This window comes from Schistocerca americana, chromosome 4 (assembly GCF_021461395.2).
Source record: "Schistocerca americana isolate TAMUIC-IGC-003095 chromosome 4, iqSchAmer2.1, whole genome shotgun sequence".
In the NCBI taxonomy this organism is placed as follows: domain Eukaryota; kingdom Metazoa; phylum Arthropoda; class Insecta; order Orthoptera; family Acrididae; genus Schistocerca; species Schistocerca americana.
In genome coordinates, this window is record NC_060122.1 from 340,377,979 (window position 1) to 340,395,356 (window position 17,378).

Sequence of the window (17,378 nt, forward strand, 5' to 3'; positions counted from 1 at the left end):
AAAACAATGACTTGGATGAGATATGATTTCGTGTCTCCCACTGATCAGTAGCAACATTCTCTGCCGGTAATGAATAGCATTTTTAAGGCAGACTAATAGTCATTAACAGAGTCTTATTTTATTAAAGAATCCTTCCCTGACACATTTTAATTTACCGTGACTTAATGAACAGTCTCGAGGCCACTGATCACTTTTACTTTTGCCACAGTGTGATATCTGCTTGACCTTGAACTGCTTGCTCAGTTGCTGTTCTCTGGGTTGCAGGTGTTGTGGGTAACTCAGGGAATGAATTGGCGAGCCATTTAGGTAGAGAAGCAATCACTCACATCAGATTTGCTTCGATGTTCCCAGGTGTGGAGTTTAGGGTGCAAATAAGGCCTCTGTTATGCTCTGTGCAAAATTCTACCAGGCAGCTTCCTCTTTCATTTCTTCCCCCAATTCCATATTCACCTACTACGTTTCCTTCTCTTACTTTTCCTACTGCCGAGTTCCAGTCACCCATGATTATTAAATTTTCGTTTCCCTTCACTATCTGAATAATTTCTTTTATCTATTCATACATTTCATCAATCTCTTCGTCATCTGCGGAGCTAGTTGGCATATAAACTTGTACTACTGTGGTAGGTGTGGGCTTCGTATCTATCTTGGCCACAATAATGCGTTCACTATGCTGTTTGTAGTAGCTTACCCGCATTCCTATTTTTTTTATTCATTATTAAACCTTCTCCTGCATTATCCCTATTTGATTTTGTATTTATAACCCTGTATTCACATGACCAGAAGTCTTGTTCCTCGTGCCACCAAACTTCATTAATTCCCACTATATCTAGCTTTAATCTATCCATGTCCCTTTTTAAAATTTTTACCCTACCTATCCAATTAATGGATCTGACTTTTCACGCTCCTATCTGTAGAACGTCAGTTTTGTTTCTCCTGGTAAAGATGTCCTTCTCATTCTCAGTAGTCCCTGCCCGGAGATCGAATGGGGGACTATTTTACCTCCGGAGTATTTTACCCAAGAGGGTGCCATCATCATTTAACCATAGAGTAAAGCTGCATGCCCTCGGAAAAAATTACGGCTGTAGTTTCCCCTTGCGTTCAGTTGTTTGCAGTACCAGCACAGCAAGGATATTTTGGTTAATGTTACAAGACCATATAAGTCAATCAACCTGACTCTTGCCCTTGCAACTACTGAAAAGGTTGCCGCCCCTCTTCAGGAACCACACGTTTTTCTGACCTCTCAACAGATACCCCTCCGGTACGGCTATCTGTATCGCTGAGGTACGCAAGCCTCCCCACCAACAGCAAGGCCCATGGTTTGTGGGAGGAGGGTTTTGGTCTTACATTGGTGGAAAAAATAGCTGCACTGTTTGTCTATTGCGTAACAGTCATACACTGCAGTATATGAATTAAGATTGTTTCCAATTATGTAAGATGGCTGAGACTGAGAGAGGATTTAGTGCCATACATAATTTTATATGGTTGATATCAATCAGCAGTGAAGTAATGTGATCTTAAAGAAGTCATATAGTAGTTTTATACACACTGGCAAGAGCTCATGTGGTATTTGTAACCTATGTAGTACCATTAATTGCTAGTATGCTATGTTGTACTGATGAAAATGGATGTGCCCTGCTTCCCATAAATTCAGTCTCATTCTACTGTTTCTGGGGACACTAATTTATGAGTTAGACTTAAATTGTGTGTCTTCAGTCACCAGAATCAGTGGATAAATTATGTGCATCACATGATGCAGGCTTTCTCTGGTAGATCTCATGAATCGTGCATTCAATTGGTGGATTTTAAATCCCATTCATATACTTGAAGATACAGATGATTTTGTGTCAAATGAGTGGCATGACATTTGGAACAAGTTGGCCTAGTGCTGCATCATGTGTTAAACCTAAAACAACACTTGTTTATGTTGTTAATTATGTCTTTAGTGTTATTCTAAGCGTGAGTCTTGTCCTTAACATTACCTAAACGTGAGCAGTGAGTTGTAGATTATATTGTTTCCTGTAAGCTAGTACATACGGACTTCGAACAATTGGAAAAAATGGAAATTTGCAACAGTCAGTATAAATATTGAGGATAGCATTGGTAGTGTTGTAGTGCCGTGGAAATATCTGGCACCATAAAAATGACTCAAGGTGCTTCTAAAAGCATTCCTCTGCAGCATGATCAAATACAGGCAGTGACAAATGAATTGCCAGGAACAGTTGACATCATATGTCCAGTGCAACACTGATATTTGGCTATTAGTTGTGATGTTTGGAATGAGTAAGTACTGTTGGCCATTTGTAACTCTCCAAAGATAAGATATCAATGAGAGATGAGTTGAGATGGTTTGACTAAAGTGAATTGTCGTCCTGACAGAGTAATCAATAGAGAGGTATTCAGGACCATGCTAATGGGTAGTGAGAGGGGTCCTTCTAATTGTTTGGGAAGTGAGACCTGTGTTGGTCAGAGGAAAGTGTGGACGAGACTATTCGTATAGGTATTGATGGATCTGTTGTTAGGTCAGATACATTTACCATGGATACCTAGTTTGGAAGAACAAATTGTTTGATTTGGAACAGATGGCAACTGTTGAATAGATGTTGTCAGTTATTGGCCAATTGTGTGTGAACCATAGTGAGGTGTAGGTCAACTTCCAGGACAGTTGCATGGTATTTAGAGATGGGCCAAGTAAATTCCTGTTCAGAAATGGTGCTGAGCTTTTGGAAGAAGTAAAGGTCCTCAGATTCACCTACCACAGACAGATGGCTAGGATGCTTGTCTTTGTGTGCTTTAGGCAGTAGACAGAAGGTAAAAGGAAAATGATCTCTTTGGGATTAGTATCAGTACTGTTTTGAAGCATAGTTTAGTTTCTTCTTCTTCTTCTTCTTCCTTTTTTCACCTGAGTAATGAAGTGATGTATCCAGACGAATGACAGCAAACATTTAACTAAGTTAAATTTCGGTGTAGGGCAGAAGCTTAGGCTGTTCAATAGAGGAGGAGGGGGAATCTGTGATGTGTAAAGATGATTTAGTACTGGATGGGGACCAAGATTGTATTCTGGTGGGTAATAATTGTTAGTGTATCTTGGTGTGAATGGGAAATGTAGTCTTAGGGGCGACCTGGCCATGATATTAAGGGATATTTTGTCGCAATAAATGTCATACAGCATCATATTTTGGGGCAATTGCATAAATGAGACCGAGCTTTTATAGTGCAAAAATGTGTAATAAATATTATTATGGTGTAGTGCAGTACAGTACAGTACATACAGTGGTGGAAAAAAGACAGTGCAAATCTGAACATTTCCTGTTTACTGACCTCTGTTTTCAGTTGCTGCCAACTTTAGTGATCTGTCAGTACTAGCTCTTCCGCAGCATTGGGAAATGTTGTGTTGTGCGAGTCAGTCAAGAGATAAATAATGCGAGTGTGTTTAAACCTGAACATCTCTGTAATCCACTCTTGTGAATTCTTCTTAATTCTGTGTCTCATTTATACCACAGCTGCTAATCTGTATGAGGAGAGCACATCTATGGGTTGCCAGTACTGAGTGAGAAACAAGTAAACATTCCCCCTCTCATGATCCCTCCAGATGCGTAGCTTATGTCAGTCTTTCTCCGCTTCTCGCATTCCGTTGAGCCTAACCATCATACTTTCATTGAAACACAAAGAGGAAAAAGCCTATATGTCATCAGTAGTATCGATTATTATACAAAAACTTTTCAAGAGCTGTCAGTTGGCAAATTTGAACCATCAGTAGTATTTTGTAGGATTAATGTCCATAACAGTGATCATTGCCAAAACATGCGATAGAAACAAGTGGTCAATAAGGGAGCTACCAGAAAAAGAAAAAAAATTGCTATAATATGGGAGATCCTGGGAAACAAGGCAAAGTTGATCACTTTATGTACCCATGGTGGGAGGTTAAATGAGGAGGCCAAGCTTTGTTTTTGCCTAGGATGAGATTTCTTTTTTAATCAATATTGTGAATAACGTGCTCAGGTGATGTGAGGCATTTCACTGAAGGTTATGACTGGCTTCAAAGAGAGATTCTGGGTGTGCTGACTGGCTTAGGAGGTGAAAAGCATAGAATGAAGCCATGAGGAGTGTTGCTTAGCATTGGCATTGTATAGGTCAAGGATAAGATGGGTGAGAATAAGAATTGATTAGTTCAGAATTTGTCTTGGTGGTGGTGGTGGTGGTGGTGGTGGTGGTGGTAGCCTTCAGTCTGAAATAACTGCTGTAACCTGCTTGCATTAAGTCTACTTGCTCAGTTTGATTCAGTACCTCTTCGTTAGTTACTCAACCTACCCATCTGCATTCTTGTGTAGCAACACATTTCAAAAGTTTGTGTTCTATTCTCATCTGAACTGATTAGCATTTACATTTCAGTTCTATACAGTGCTAAACACCTGACAAATACCTCCTGAACAGACTTGCCAACACATAATATTAAATATTAACAAATTCTTCTCCCCTTTCATCTTTGCCTACCTTCATCCACTGTAGAGGTTGGTCTGTCTCATCCTCTGATCTGAGTGAATTGGCCTTCCTTATTAACTTTCCTCAACCTATTCCTCTTGTCTCCATGAGGAAGGAACTGACTGTTCAAAAGATCGAGTATTGAGATGTACTTTTACATTCGTACTTGTCTTTTGGCTGTATTGGATATATTGCTTCCCGTAGGTAAGTTTAGCCCATAAATTCTGTGTTAAAGTGTGGTATTAAATAAGATATTGGTGGAAAGGTGACAGACATTTTTGCTTCTAAGATTAGGTCTTTGGGTATAGAACCAAGAGTCTTACCAAAAAAGTATGTGGGACTTACCTTGATTACTGAAAGAGCATGTGTACCGTAGGAATGAAAGTACTATACTGAGACAAAAGATAAGGGAACATGACTAAATTTGTTGTAAAAGGGAGAGATGATTATCACTGGCAAACACGACATTTCTAAGAGAAATAGATGTCAAAAAGAAAATAAGTGTCTACATATTGGCAAAAAAATTAAAATAAATTGCTGAGGTTGTGATGCTGCGCCGCTTCCCTAGGCTTAATGTGTCTTAAATTATTCCCTTTAGTACAGCTGAACTGCAGTGCAACCAACCTGCCATTTATGACTCATCATTGCCTACGAGTTGGTTGCCCACATTGCTTTTACTTCAATAAATAAAATGTTGTTTTTGTCTTCAGTCCTGAGACTGGTTTGATGCAGCTCTCCATGCTACTCTATCCTGTGCAAGCTTCTTCATCTCCCAGTACCTACTGCAACCTACATCCTTCTGAATCTGCTTAGTGTATTCATCTCTTGGTCTCCCTCTACGATTTTTACCCTCCACACTGCCCTCCAGTACGAAATTGGTGGTCCCTCGATGTCTCAGAACATGTCCTACAAACCGATAACCTTCTTCTAGTCAAGCTGTGCCACAAGCTCCTCTTCTCCCCAATTCTATTCAATGTGATCTACCCATCCAATCTTCAGCATTCTACACTACACTCGTTCGTCCTCTGTTAGAATATTGCTGCGCGGTGTGGGATCCTTACCAGGTGGGCCTGACGGAGGACATCGAAAGGGTGCAAAAAGGGCAGCTCGTTTTGTATTATCACATAATAGGGGAGAGAGTGTGTCAGATATGATACGCGAGTTGGGATGGGAGTCATTAAAGCAAAGACGTTTTTCGTCGCGGTGAGATCTATTTACGAAATTTCAGTCACCAACTTTCTCTTCCGAATGCGAAAATGTTTTGTTGAACCCAACCTACATAGGTAGGAATGATCATCAAAATAAAATAACAGAAATCAGAGCTCGAGCAGAAAGGTTTAGGTGTTCGTTTTTCCCCCCGCACTGTTCGGGAGTGGAATGGTAGAGAGATAGTATGATTGTGGTTCGATGAAGCCTCTGCCAAGCAGAGTAGTCATGTAGATGTAGATGTAGATTCTTCTGTAGCACCACATTTCAAAAGCTTTTATTCTCTTCTTGTCCAAACTATTTCTCGTCCATGTTTCACTTCCATACATGGCTACACTAAATACAAATACTTTCAGAAATGACTTCCTGACACTTAAATCTATACTCGATGTTAACAAATTTCTCTTCTTCAGAAACACTTTCCTTGCCATTGCCAGTCCATATTTTATATCCTCTCTACTTCGACCATCATCAGTTATTTTGCTCCCCAAATAGCAAAACTCCTTTACTACTTCAAGTGTCTCATTTCCTAATCTAATTCCCTCAGCATCACCCGACTTAATTCGACTACATTCCATTATCCTCGTTTTGCTTTTGTTGATGTTCATCTTATATCCTCCTTTCAAGACACTGTCCATTCCATTCAACTGCTTTTCCAAGTCATTTGCTGTCTGTGACAAAATTACAATGTCATCGGCGAACCTCAAAGTTTTTATTTCTTCTCCATGGATTTTAATACCTACTCCGAATTTTTCTTTTGTTTCATGTACTGCTTGCTCAATATACAGATTAAATAACATCGGGGACAGGCTTCAACCCTGTCTCACTCCCTTCCCAACTGCTGCTTCCCTTTCATGCCCCTCGACTCTTATAACTGCCATCTGGTTTCTGTACAAATTGTAAATAGCCTTTTGCTCCCTGTATTTTGCCCCTGCCAGCTTTAGAATTTGAAAGAGAGTATTCCAGTCAACATTGTCAAAAGCTTTCTCTAAGTCTACAAATGCTAGAAATGTAGGTTTGCCGTTCCTTAATCTATTTTCTAAGATAAGTCGCAGGATCAGTATTGCCTCACGTATTCCAACATTTCTGCGAAATCCAAACTGATCTTCGCCGAGGTCGGCTTCTACCAGTTTTTCCATTCGTCTATAAAGAATTCGCGTTAGTATTTTGTAGCTGTGACTTCTTAAACTGATAGTTCGGTAATTTCCACATCTGTCAACACTTGATTTTTTTGGGATTGGAATTATTATATTCTTCTTGAAGTCTGAGGGTCTTTCGCCTGTCCCATACATCTTGCTCACCAGATGGTAGAGTTTTGTCAGGACTGGCTCTCCCAAGGCCGTCAGTGATTCTAATGGAATGTTGTCTACTCCCGGGCCTTGTTTCGACTCAGGTCTTTCAGTACTCTGTCAAACTCTTCACGCAGTATCGTATCTCCCATTTCATCTTCATCTACATCTTCTTCCATTTCCATAATATTGTCCTCAAGTACATCACCCTTGTATAGACCCTCTATATACTCCTTCCACCTTTCTGCTTTCCCTTCTTTGCTTAGAACTGGGTTTCCATCTGAGCTCTTGATATTTATACAAGTGGTTCTCTCTTTTCTCCAAAGGTCTTTTTAATTTTCCTGTAGGCAGTATCTATCTTACCCCTATTGAGATAAGCCTCTACATCCTTACATTTGTCCTCTAGCCATCCCTGCTTAGCTATTTTGCACTTCCTGTTGATCTCATTTTTGAGACGTTTGATTCCCTTTTGCCTGCTTCATTTACTACGTTTTTATATTTTCTCCTTTCATCGATTAAATTCAATATTTCTTCTGTTACCGAAGGATTTCTACTAGCCCTCGTCTTTTTACCTACTTGATCCTCTGCTACCTTCACTACTTCATCCCTCAGAGCTAGCCATTCTTCTTCTACTGTATTTCTTTCCCCCATTCCTGTCAATTGTTCCCTTATGCTCTCCCTGAAACTCTCTACAACCTCTGGTTCTTTCAGTTTATCCAGGTCCCATCTCCTTAAATTCCCACCTTTTTGCAGTTTCTTCAGTTTTAATCTACAGTTCATAACCGATAGATTGTGGTCAGAGTCCACATCTGCCCCTGGAAATGTATTACAGTTTAAAACCTGGTTCCGAAATCTCTGTCTTACCATTATATAATCTATCTGATAGCTTTTAGTATCTCCAGGGTTCTTCCATGTATACAACCTTCTTTCATGATTCTTAAACCAAGTGTTAGCTATGATTAAGTTATGCTCTGCGTAAAATTCTACCAGATGGCTTCCACTTTCATTTCTCTCCCTCAATCCATATTCACCCACTATGTTTCCTTCTCTCCCTTTTCCTACCCTCGAATTCCATTCACCCATGACTACTAAGTTTTGTCTCCCTTCACTACCTGAACAATTTCTTTTATCTCATCATACATTTCATAAATTTCTTTATCATCTGCAGAGCTAGTTGGCATATAAACTTGTACTACTGTAGTAGGCATGGGCTTTATGTCTATCTTGGCCACAATAATGCGTTCACTATTCTGTTGGTAGTAGCTTACCCGCACTCCTATTTTTTTATTCATTATTAAACCTACTCCTGCATTACCCCTATTTGATTTTGTATTTATAACCCTGTATTCACCTGACCAAAAGTCTTGTTCCTCGTGCCACCAAACTTCACTAATTCCCAGTATATCTAACTTAAACCTATCCATTTCCCTTTTTAAATTTTCTAACCTACCTGCCCATTTAAGAGATCTGACATTCCACGCTTCGATCCGTAGAACGCCAGTTTTCTTTCTCCTGATAATGACGTCCTCTTGAGTAGTCCCCGCCCAGAGATCCGAATGGGGGACTATTTTTCCTCCGGAATATTTTACCCAAGAGCACGCCATCATCATTTAACCATACAGTAAAGCTGCATTCACTCAGGAAAAATTACGGCTGAAGTTTCCCCTTGCTTTCAGCCGTTCGCAGTACCAACACAGCAAGGCCGTTTTGGTTAGTGTTGCAAGGCCAGATCAGTCAATCATCCAGACTGTTGCCCCTGCAACTACGGAAAAGGCTGCTGCCCCTCTTCAGGAACCATACGTTTGTCTGGCCTCTCCACAGATACCCCTCCGTTGTGGTTGCACCTACGGTACGGCCATATGTATCGCTGAGGCACGCAAGCCTCCCCACCAACGGCAAGGTCCATGGTTCATGGGGGTAGGATAAATATAATATCTGCAACAAATTTTCTGAAAGTGCACAATAAATAAATGCTCGGATAGTGTAGTGGTAAGCTACTATAAAATACTGTAGTGGAGACAAAGGGTTTTAGTAAAAGTAATAAGACAACCAAAAGTTTGTGAAAACGCTGTTCACTGGTACCTAGTGTGAATATGAACTAGGTATTAACAGAAAAGTCATGCACAATGTGTGCTTAAAACAAAATATTAAAGTCTGTAGATTAACTTCCAATCCCATACTGTGTAGACCACTGTAAATTTCTAAGTTTTGAGCCCTGAATCTCAAAGTAAATCAATGTTGTGTAGACAGAGGATAAATAAGTCCCGACTTTCTGTTGCACCATAAAAAAAATATAATCCCAACTGTGGCTAACACAAATAATTAAGTCCCAACCGTTCATCAACCTAGAAAGCACTGAATGTCCCAACTGTAATTGACACATACAAAATTGAAACATTCAACCACCATTCACTACCGGATATCTTCCAAACCCTTTGAAATACATTTAAAAAATCCACAAAGTTAAAAAAAGTCACCAAATAAAATCAGTCTCAACTTGTGACTAGACAGATTATTATTATTATTATTATTATTATTATTATTTCTCTTTCCTGTCTCAGACGTTATGTCTGGTTAAAAATGGAAAGTGACGCGGAACTTGATCAAGCGTGACTTCCTTTTAACTGTACGGTATATGTTACATTGCATTTAGGAACTTTCGGGTAATTAAACATGTATCAATAATTACAGATTTCTGTAGTTGTGTATGTATATATATATATATGTTTGGATGTAGCTGTATTGCGTTGATGTACTGGTGGATATTGTGTGGTATGACTCCTGTGGTTGATAGTATAATTGGTATGATGTCAACTTTATCCTGATGCCACATGTCTTTGACTTCCTCAGCCAGTTGGATGTATTTTTCAATTTTTTCTCCTGTTTTCTTCTGTATATTTGTTGTATTGGGTATGGATATGTCAATTAGTTGTGTTAATTTCTTCTTTTTATTGGTGAGTATGATGTCAGGTTTGTTATGTGGTGTTGTTTTATCTGTTATAATGGTTCTGTTCCAGTATAATTTGTATTCATCATTCTCCAGTACATTTTGTGGTGCATACTTCTATGTGGGAACGTGTTGTTTTATTAGTTTATGTTGTATGGCAAGTTGTTGATGTATTATTTTTGCTACATTGTCATGTCTTCTGGGGTATTCTGTATTTGCTAGTATTGTACATCTGCTTGTGATGTGATCTGCTGTTTCTATTTGTTGTTTGCAAAGTCTGCATTTATCTGTTGTGGTATTGGGACCTTTAATAATATGCTTGCTGTAATATCTGGTGTTGATTGTTTGATCCTGTATTGCAATCATGAATCCTTCCATCTCACTGTATATATTGCCTTTTCTTAGCCATGTGTTGGATGCGTCTTGATCGATGTGTGGCTGTGTTAGATGACACGGGTGCTTGCCATGTAGTGTTTTCTTTTTCCAATTTACTTTCTTCGTATCTGTTGATGTTATGTGATCTAAAGGGTTGTAGAAGTGGTTATGAAATTGCAATGGTGTAGCCGATGTATTCATATGAGTTATAGCTTTGTGTATTTTGCTAGTTTCTGCTTGTTCTAGAAAGAATTTTCTTAAATTGTCTGCCTGTTCATAATGTAGGTTTTTTTTGTCGATAAATCCTCTTCCTCCTTTCTTTCTGCTTAATGTGAATCTTTCTGTTGCTGAATGTATGTGATGTATTCTATATTTGTGGCATTGTGATCGTGTATGTATATTGAGTGCTTCTAGGTCTGTGTTACTCCATTTCACTACTCCAAATGAGTAGGTCAATATTGGTATAGCATAGGTATTTATAGCTTTTGTCTTGTTTCTTGCTGTCAATTCTGTTTTCAGTATTTTTGTTAGTCTTTGTCTGTATTTTTCTTTTAGTTCTTCTTTAATATTTGTATTATCTATTCCTATTTTTCGTCTGTATCCTAGATATTTATAGGCATCTGTCTTTTTCATCGCTTCTATGCATTTGCTATGGTTATCCAATATGTAATCTTCTTGTTTATTGTGTTTTCCCTTGACTATGCTATTTTTCTTACATTTGTCTGTTCCAAAAGCCATATTTATATCATTGCTGAATACTTCTGTTATCTTTAGTAATTGGTTGAGTTGTTGATTTGTTGCTGCCAGTAGTTTTAGGTCATCCATGTATAGCAAATGTGTGATTTTGTGTTGGTATGTTCCAGTAATATTGTATCCATAATTTGTATTACTTAGCATGTGTCACTGTGTCCCTTATTAAACCCCCAGATTGGACTATCTATAGCAGGCTGAGAACCAGAGAACAAAATTTTAAATTTCGTCTTTAAGAAGTCATTCATGCAAGAGAACCAAATGAACATACAGCCGTTTGACCACCAGACTGACTCCCGAATGTATGACATAGTAATAAGCATCCCTTGACTTAGCTTGCATTTATCGAGAATCTTGCCCAGCATATTTTCGTAGCGACTAGAAAATAGTACAAGTGATCCTGTACATAAGAAGGGTAAAAGAACTGACCCACAGAATTAAAGACCAAAATATTCCTAACATCAGTTTGCTGCAGAATCCTTTAACGTATTCTCACATCAAATCTAATAACTTTTCTTGAGACTGAGATCCTCATATCCCTGAATCAGCACAGTTTTAGAAAGTAACACCGCAGGACACTCAGCTTGCCTTTTTCTCGCATGATATACTGTGAACTATAGATGATGGGCAACAGGCAGATTCCATATTTCTAGATATCCGGAAAGCATTTGATACAGTGCCTCACTGCAGGCTGTTAACAAAGGTATGAGCATATAAAAAGGTTCCCAGATATGGGAGTGGCTCAAAGACTTCTCAAGCACTATAACCCAGTATGTTATTCTCGACAGCGAGTGTTCATCAGATACATGGTTATCATCAGGAGTACTCCAGGGAAATGTGATAGGACTGGTATATGCACAAATAATCTGGCAGACGAAGTGGGCAGCATTCTGTGGTCGTTCAGCTGAAAGGTCAACTTCAGTTTGTTGCAAGAATTTTGGGAAAGTATAGTTTGTCTGTAAAGGAGATCACATATAGGGCACTACCCCACAGCCTATTCTTGAGTATTCCTAAAAGTGTTTGGAATCCATACAAGGTGGGATTAAAGGAAGATATTGAAGCAATTCAGAGGCAGGCTGCTAGATTTGTTACCAGTAAGTTTGAACAACATGCAGTGTTACAGAGATTCCTTGAGAACTCAAATGGGAGTCCCCAAAGGAAAAGCAACATTCTTTTCGAGGAACGCTAATGAGAAAATTTAGAGAACTGGCATTTGAAGCTAAATGCAGAACGTTTCTCCTGCTGCCAACATACATTTTGCATATGGACCACAAAGTTAAGATACAAGAAATTAAGGTTCATATGGAGATGTATAAACAGTTATTTTTCTCTCGTTCCATTTGCAAGTGGAACAAGACGGGGAAATGACTAATGGTAGTACAGTACACTCCACTACACACCATAAAGTGCCTTGCGGTGTATACACATGTAGATGTAGATGTACCTTTTGTTAGGCTCAGGATTTCCCCTAGTACAACATTACAATCTCTATATTGTTAATGCACACAGCAGGATGCAAGTTTTTGTGGTGATTAATTTGAGATGTCCCATGAAGCTCACCCACAGTTGATAAAAATGTAATTAACATGATCGCATAAATCATACTAAATTTTGATACCGTATAAAATTTGCTTCCAAGAAACAAGATGGCAAATCATTTTTACATGAACTTGCATCCCTTTTCTGCCGTTGGAGTCAATTTTCTTGTAAGTTCAGTGTGATTTCAATTTCGGTTATTTGAATTATGTTCACATTAATTGGTTGAAAATAACCGAGTAAAGCATGTATCATAAAAATAGTACTTTCTTTGTGTGACTTGCCACATAACTATGATGTGCAGCTATCTTCTTTCATTAATTAAAGAAGTTTAAAATCAAATTTAGATAAAATGTTTATCAGCATAATAAGGTGGTGGTGGTGGTGGTGGTGGTGGTGGTGGTGGTGGTGGTGATGATGCCAACAAAAGTGGGTACATCAGCATTTGTGCCTGGCCAAGCTCTTCAATCTGATACCATGCTTGTTACTACTGTGTCATCATTGGTTAAGTAATAAAATTTTACAAAAGTTGTCTGTTACCATTTTCTTCTTCGTAATGAATGCAATATTACTCTTATTATGGGCATGGTGTTCCTTCCCACAAGGAATACAACATAATATTATGGGCATGGTACTCGTAGAGTTAATAGTATGTCTAGGATAAAATATAATACTTGTTGGCGAAAGCTTGCTATTTACCAAACGTGAGAGATTCTGAACGATAGACGGCAATGTTATAAAGTTGGAAAAAAATCACTTGGCTTTTAGATGGAGATGGAGTGTTTCATTAAAGCAACACCCCGCCCCCTCCCCCCCCCCCCCCCCCCCCCCCCCCCCCCCGCCCCACCTTCCACACGCAAACGCGCGCGCACGCACACACGCACGCGCGCACACACACACACACACACACACACACACACACACACACACACACACAGAGACAGAGACAGAGACAGAGAGAGAGACAGAGAGAGAGAGAGAGAGAGAGAGGAGAGGAGGGGGGGGGAGGGGGGGGGTGGCAATGAATGACTTTGTCTGAAAGCTAAATGATTTCCAACTTTCCTGTCCACCAACCAGTACGTTATTTGGTTCAGTGAGAGTTGCAATTTAATATTGAGTGCATATTGCAATATCATTATTACGTACTTCATATGGTCTGTGACAGTAGTTTGGCAACTCGCATAAAGCAGAAATGTTGTACAGGTACCTATGATTAGCAAATATTTTGTATTATTTGAATATGGATGTGTACTACATTGGATAACAATTGTTTTAGGCTCAAATCAGTGTTGCAGGCAGTACCCATTTATATAATATACATTATTGTCTGGTACAAACATTATCCTCTCCTTTTTTCTTGCAGGAGTTCTTGCTGCATACAGAGATTGTATAAGACAGATCCAGTTATCTGGTCCAACAAATTTTGCTCCAGTTATAAATCATGTTGCCAGGTTTGCAAATGCCTACAGAGATGGCTCCAGCTATTTTATCCTCCTGATTCTTACTGATGGTGTCATTACTGACATGCCACAGACCACTCAGGTAATATTGAAAGTGTTATGATTTTACTTTTGTATTATGGAGCCACAGTCATATAAAACCTTCTGAAAGATACAACCACCATTTGACTGCACAACAGGTTTTATTTCACTATCTAGTTTTCGGCCTCAAGCCATTATCAAGTGTTAAAACTGCAACAGATTAAAGCAGAATAAAAGTACAAGTATCAGACAAAGCACCAGAGAAAAAGCAGGGCCAACAGTTTCCACAACCATATCAACAGAGATGCTCATTGCTAGTAAATTAGCACATTACACAAATGTTCTTACATTTATTTCACCATGATTGGTTTATATAACACAAGATACATGTTTTGACAATGACTTAGGTTTTACTCATGTCTAATCATTTATAATGCATAAGTGAACAAATCATGCAGCCCATACATTGATTCAACTGTTTGTCCTGCTATTTTTCTGTTACTTTGTCTGATACTAGTGCTTTTATTGTGCTTTAATCTGCTGCAGTTGTAACACTTGATAAAGACGTAAGGTCAAATTCTAGATTGTGAAATAAAACCTGTAGTTAAGTCAAATGGCAGTTATATCTTTCCGAATGTTTGTAAATTATTCTTTTTCTACATTTTGATTTTTGAAATTTCTGTCTGTATGATGTGTCATTAATAGTAAATAGGTCATCAACATATTATGGGCATAAAAATATTAAGCATACCCTAGGATAGAAAAGGGGGGGGGGGGTGACAGAACCAGAAAATTTTATTAATCAGAGTAAGAATTTTTAGGAGATTAACTTCATTGTGTGTTCATTACTGTTTACTCTTCTTTGCAGCTACTCAGTGTAACTTACGTATTGTTTGCAGGCCATTGTGGATGCATCCTGTCTTCCATTGTCTATAATAATAGTTGGCATTGGAAATGCTGACTTTAGTGCCATGGAGACCCTGGATGCTGATACTGTTGCACTGTCTGCTGGTGGCCGAAGGGCTGTTCGTGACATAGTACAGTTTGTTCCATTCAACAAGTTTGTGCATATGGGTGATCCCCAAACTGCTAGGCTCAGGTTAGCAAGAGAAGTGCTTGCAGAAATCCCGCAGCAGTTTATTGGTTATATGAAGGCTAACAATATTGTTCCAAAACCACCTCAAGAAAATGTAGTTATGCTTCCACCTGATCCAGCTCTTACAGCAATATCATAAACATTTGCATTTCATGTTTGTGTGTGTTTGTATTTACAAAACTGGAATGATAAAATTATTACACTTTTATTCCAATGTGCTTTTGTTTGTTTCAGTATTACAAAAGCATGTCAAAATATTTGTACTAAAAATTGCAACTGCACACTTCAGTCCCACAAACGTTGTATCCATGGTATTGGGGTTGGTTTCGACTAAATAGATCAAAATAATGTGTTCAGTAAAGATGTGTATGATATGTTTGCCAGTTAGTGAAGTTAAGAAATTTGATTACAGTGGTGGTTTTGTATATCTCAAAAATATATTTATTGGATATTTTTATAAGTAACGAAATTTCATTTAGTGTGAGGTACACGTGAATTACTTAGGATTCACTTAAAACCTAAAGAAACAAATGCTTTTTAAATAATGGAAAGTACAGGATAGAGTTCCATTAATATGGTAAAGATAGATTGCTCTTACCACATAGTGAGACATTGACTCTCAGACAGGCACAATTAAAATGACTGCTAAAATGTCTGAGCTCTTGGGCAAAAACTTTGGAGACTGTGGCCATGCATGTGTGGGTTGTGCTTTTGTGAATGTGTGTGTGTGTGTGTGTGTGTGTGTGTGTGTGTGTGTGTGTGTGTGTGTGTTTCTATATCAGAAGAAGGACTTTGTCCAACAGATCAAATATTTTAGTTGCCTTATTCATTGTGCCTGTCTGAGAGTCAATGCTGCCTCTGTGTGGCGAGTAGCATTCTATACTTTCAAAGAGTGCTTTTTTCATCTGTATGTGTAAGACCTGTTCAGCAGGACTCATATGGTCACAGATCTGTGATCACAAAGCTGGTCAGTCAATTACACTGCCACATTTTTTACTTTTTTTCTTTATTTTTGAAATTTTTATTCCCTAGTGTCTCATTTTTTACTGAAATTCCTCTTACACTGAAAGTAGTGAGGTACTTACTGTAATCAAGGAATGTGCATTAAAGGAAGTTTTGCTCATTATTGCAGTTGAAATACTGTGTTAGCTAAAGGAAAGACAGTACTTGTTGTTTCAATGAGGGGTGTGATTTCTTGAATCAGGTTATACAAATTGAACACATTTTCATCCAGTAGAAAACTGCCACTAACAAAGATTTTAAGTAATCTCACAAGAGATTCTTTTTGAATGTTTCAAGCCAAAGGAAAAGTCTGTAACAAATTCTTACTTACTGCATTTCATAGTATAGTTAATAAAATGTTTACATTTTCTGGGTAATATTTGAATTTAGGAAATGACCACTAAATGCGCAAAAAGTTTTGACAAAAGATTGCATTTATATTTTTATAAACATCTATTACTACACATTTGAAAAATTCCTTATATTAGTTAAGAAAATACTGCTACCATCTATTCATTGGCATCCACAAAGAGTATAGCAATCTTGGCGAATGAAATTACAGTTGCAGTGAGCTTCGCAAGGCTACTTTTGTGCCTGTCTCAACTGTTCATGTAACACGATTTTGTATACATCTCTATGGCAATTCTTCTGCCTCGTCACAACTCTGTAGAAGACTAGTGCAGCTGTTTGATCTTCACAGCTGAAAACCATCTGTCAGGTATCTGTTTCTGCGGTCTCTATTATAAATGCTATTTGACTCTGCTTCCTGTCCATACTTGACAAGAGTAACTGGTAAGGTATTTTTCATATCTGAATTCCAGAAACTCATTGTGTCGGAGAGCTCTCCTCACTAAAACAACAAAACACATTTAATTCTTCTTCCTTTTGTGGGAGTTGGGTGTATTAAAAACTATCTTGGCCAGAAAACACAATTTATTAGAGTAACAAATATGATTATTATTGGGTGCTAGGCTAAAAGGGTATGAGTAAAAGAAACCTTGAAAGATATGTTTTCAAGTTTGTAAACAAATTGACAAATCCAGTTTTTACACAATATATCGATGACTTACCTAGTCATCAAGACATAGGCGGAAATAGAATCATCAGCCCATCTGGATACACAAAAATGCGTAATCCACCATATGTGCCAAGAGAATCTCAGAAATCATGTGTAAAATGATGTTACTGATCTCATCCATATATAAATGTTATAGTAG

At 38.3% G+C, this 17,378-nt stretch overlaps 1 protein-coding gene across 1 annotated transcript in view; it reads left to right on the forward strand.

The window, feature by feature from the left end:
* Positions 1-15,367, forward strand: part of LOC124612443 (copine-8-like) — a 154,073-nt gene extending 138,706 nt beyond the window's left edge. The window contains exons 7-8 of the mRNA XM_047140661.1: positions 13,946-14,124; positions 14,963-15,367. Coding sequence (XP_046996617.1) covers positions 13,946-14,124; positions 14,963-15,298 — 515 coding nt within the window. The 3' untranslated portion in view covers positions 15,299-15,367. The remainder of the gene's footprint in view (positions 1-13,945; positions 14,125-14,962) is intronic.
* Positions 15,368-17,378: the final 2,011 nt, after the last annotated feature.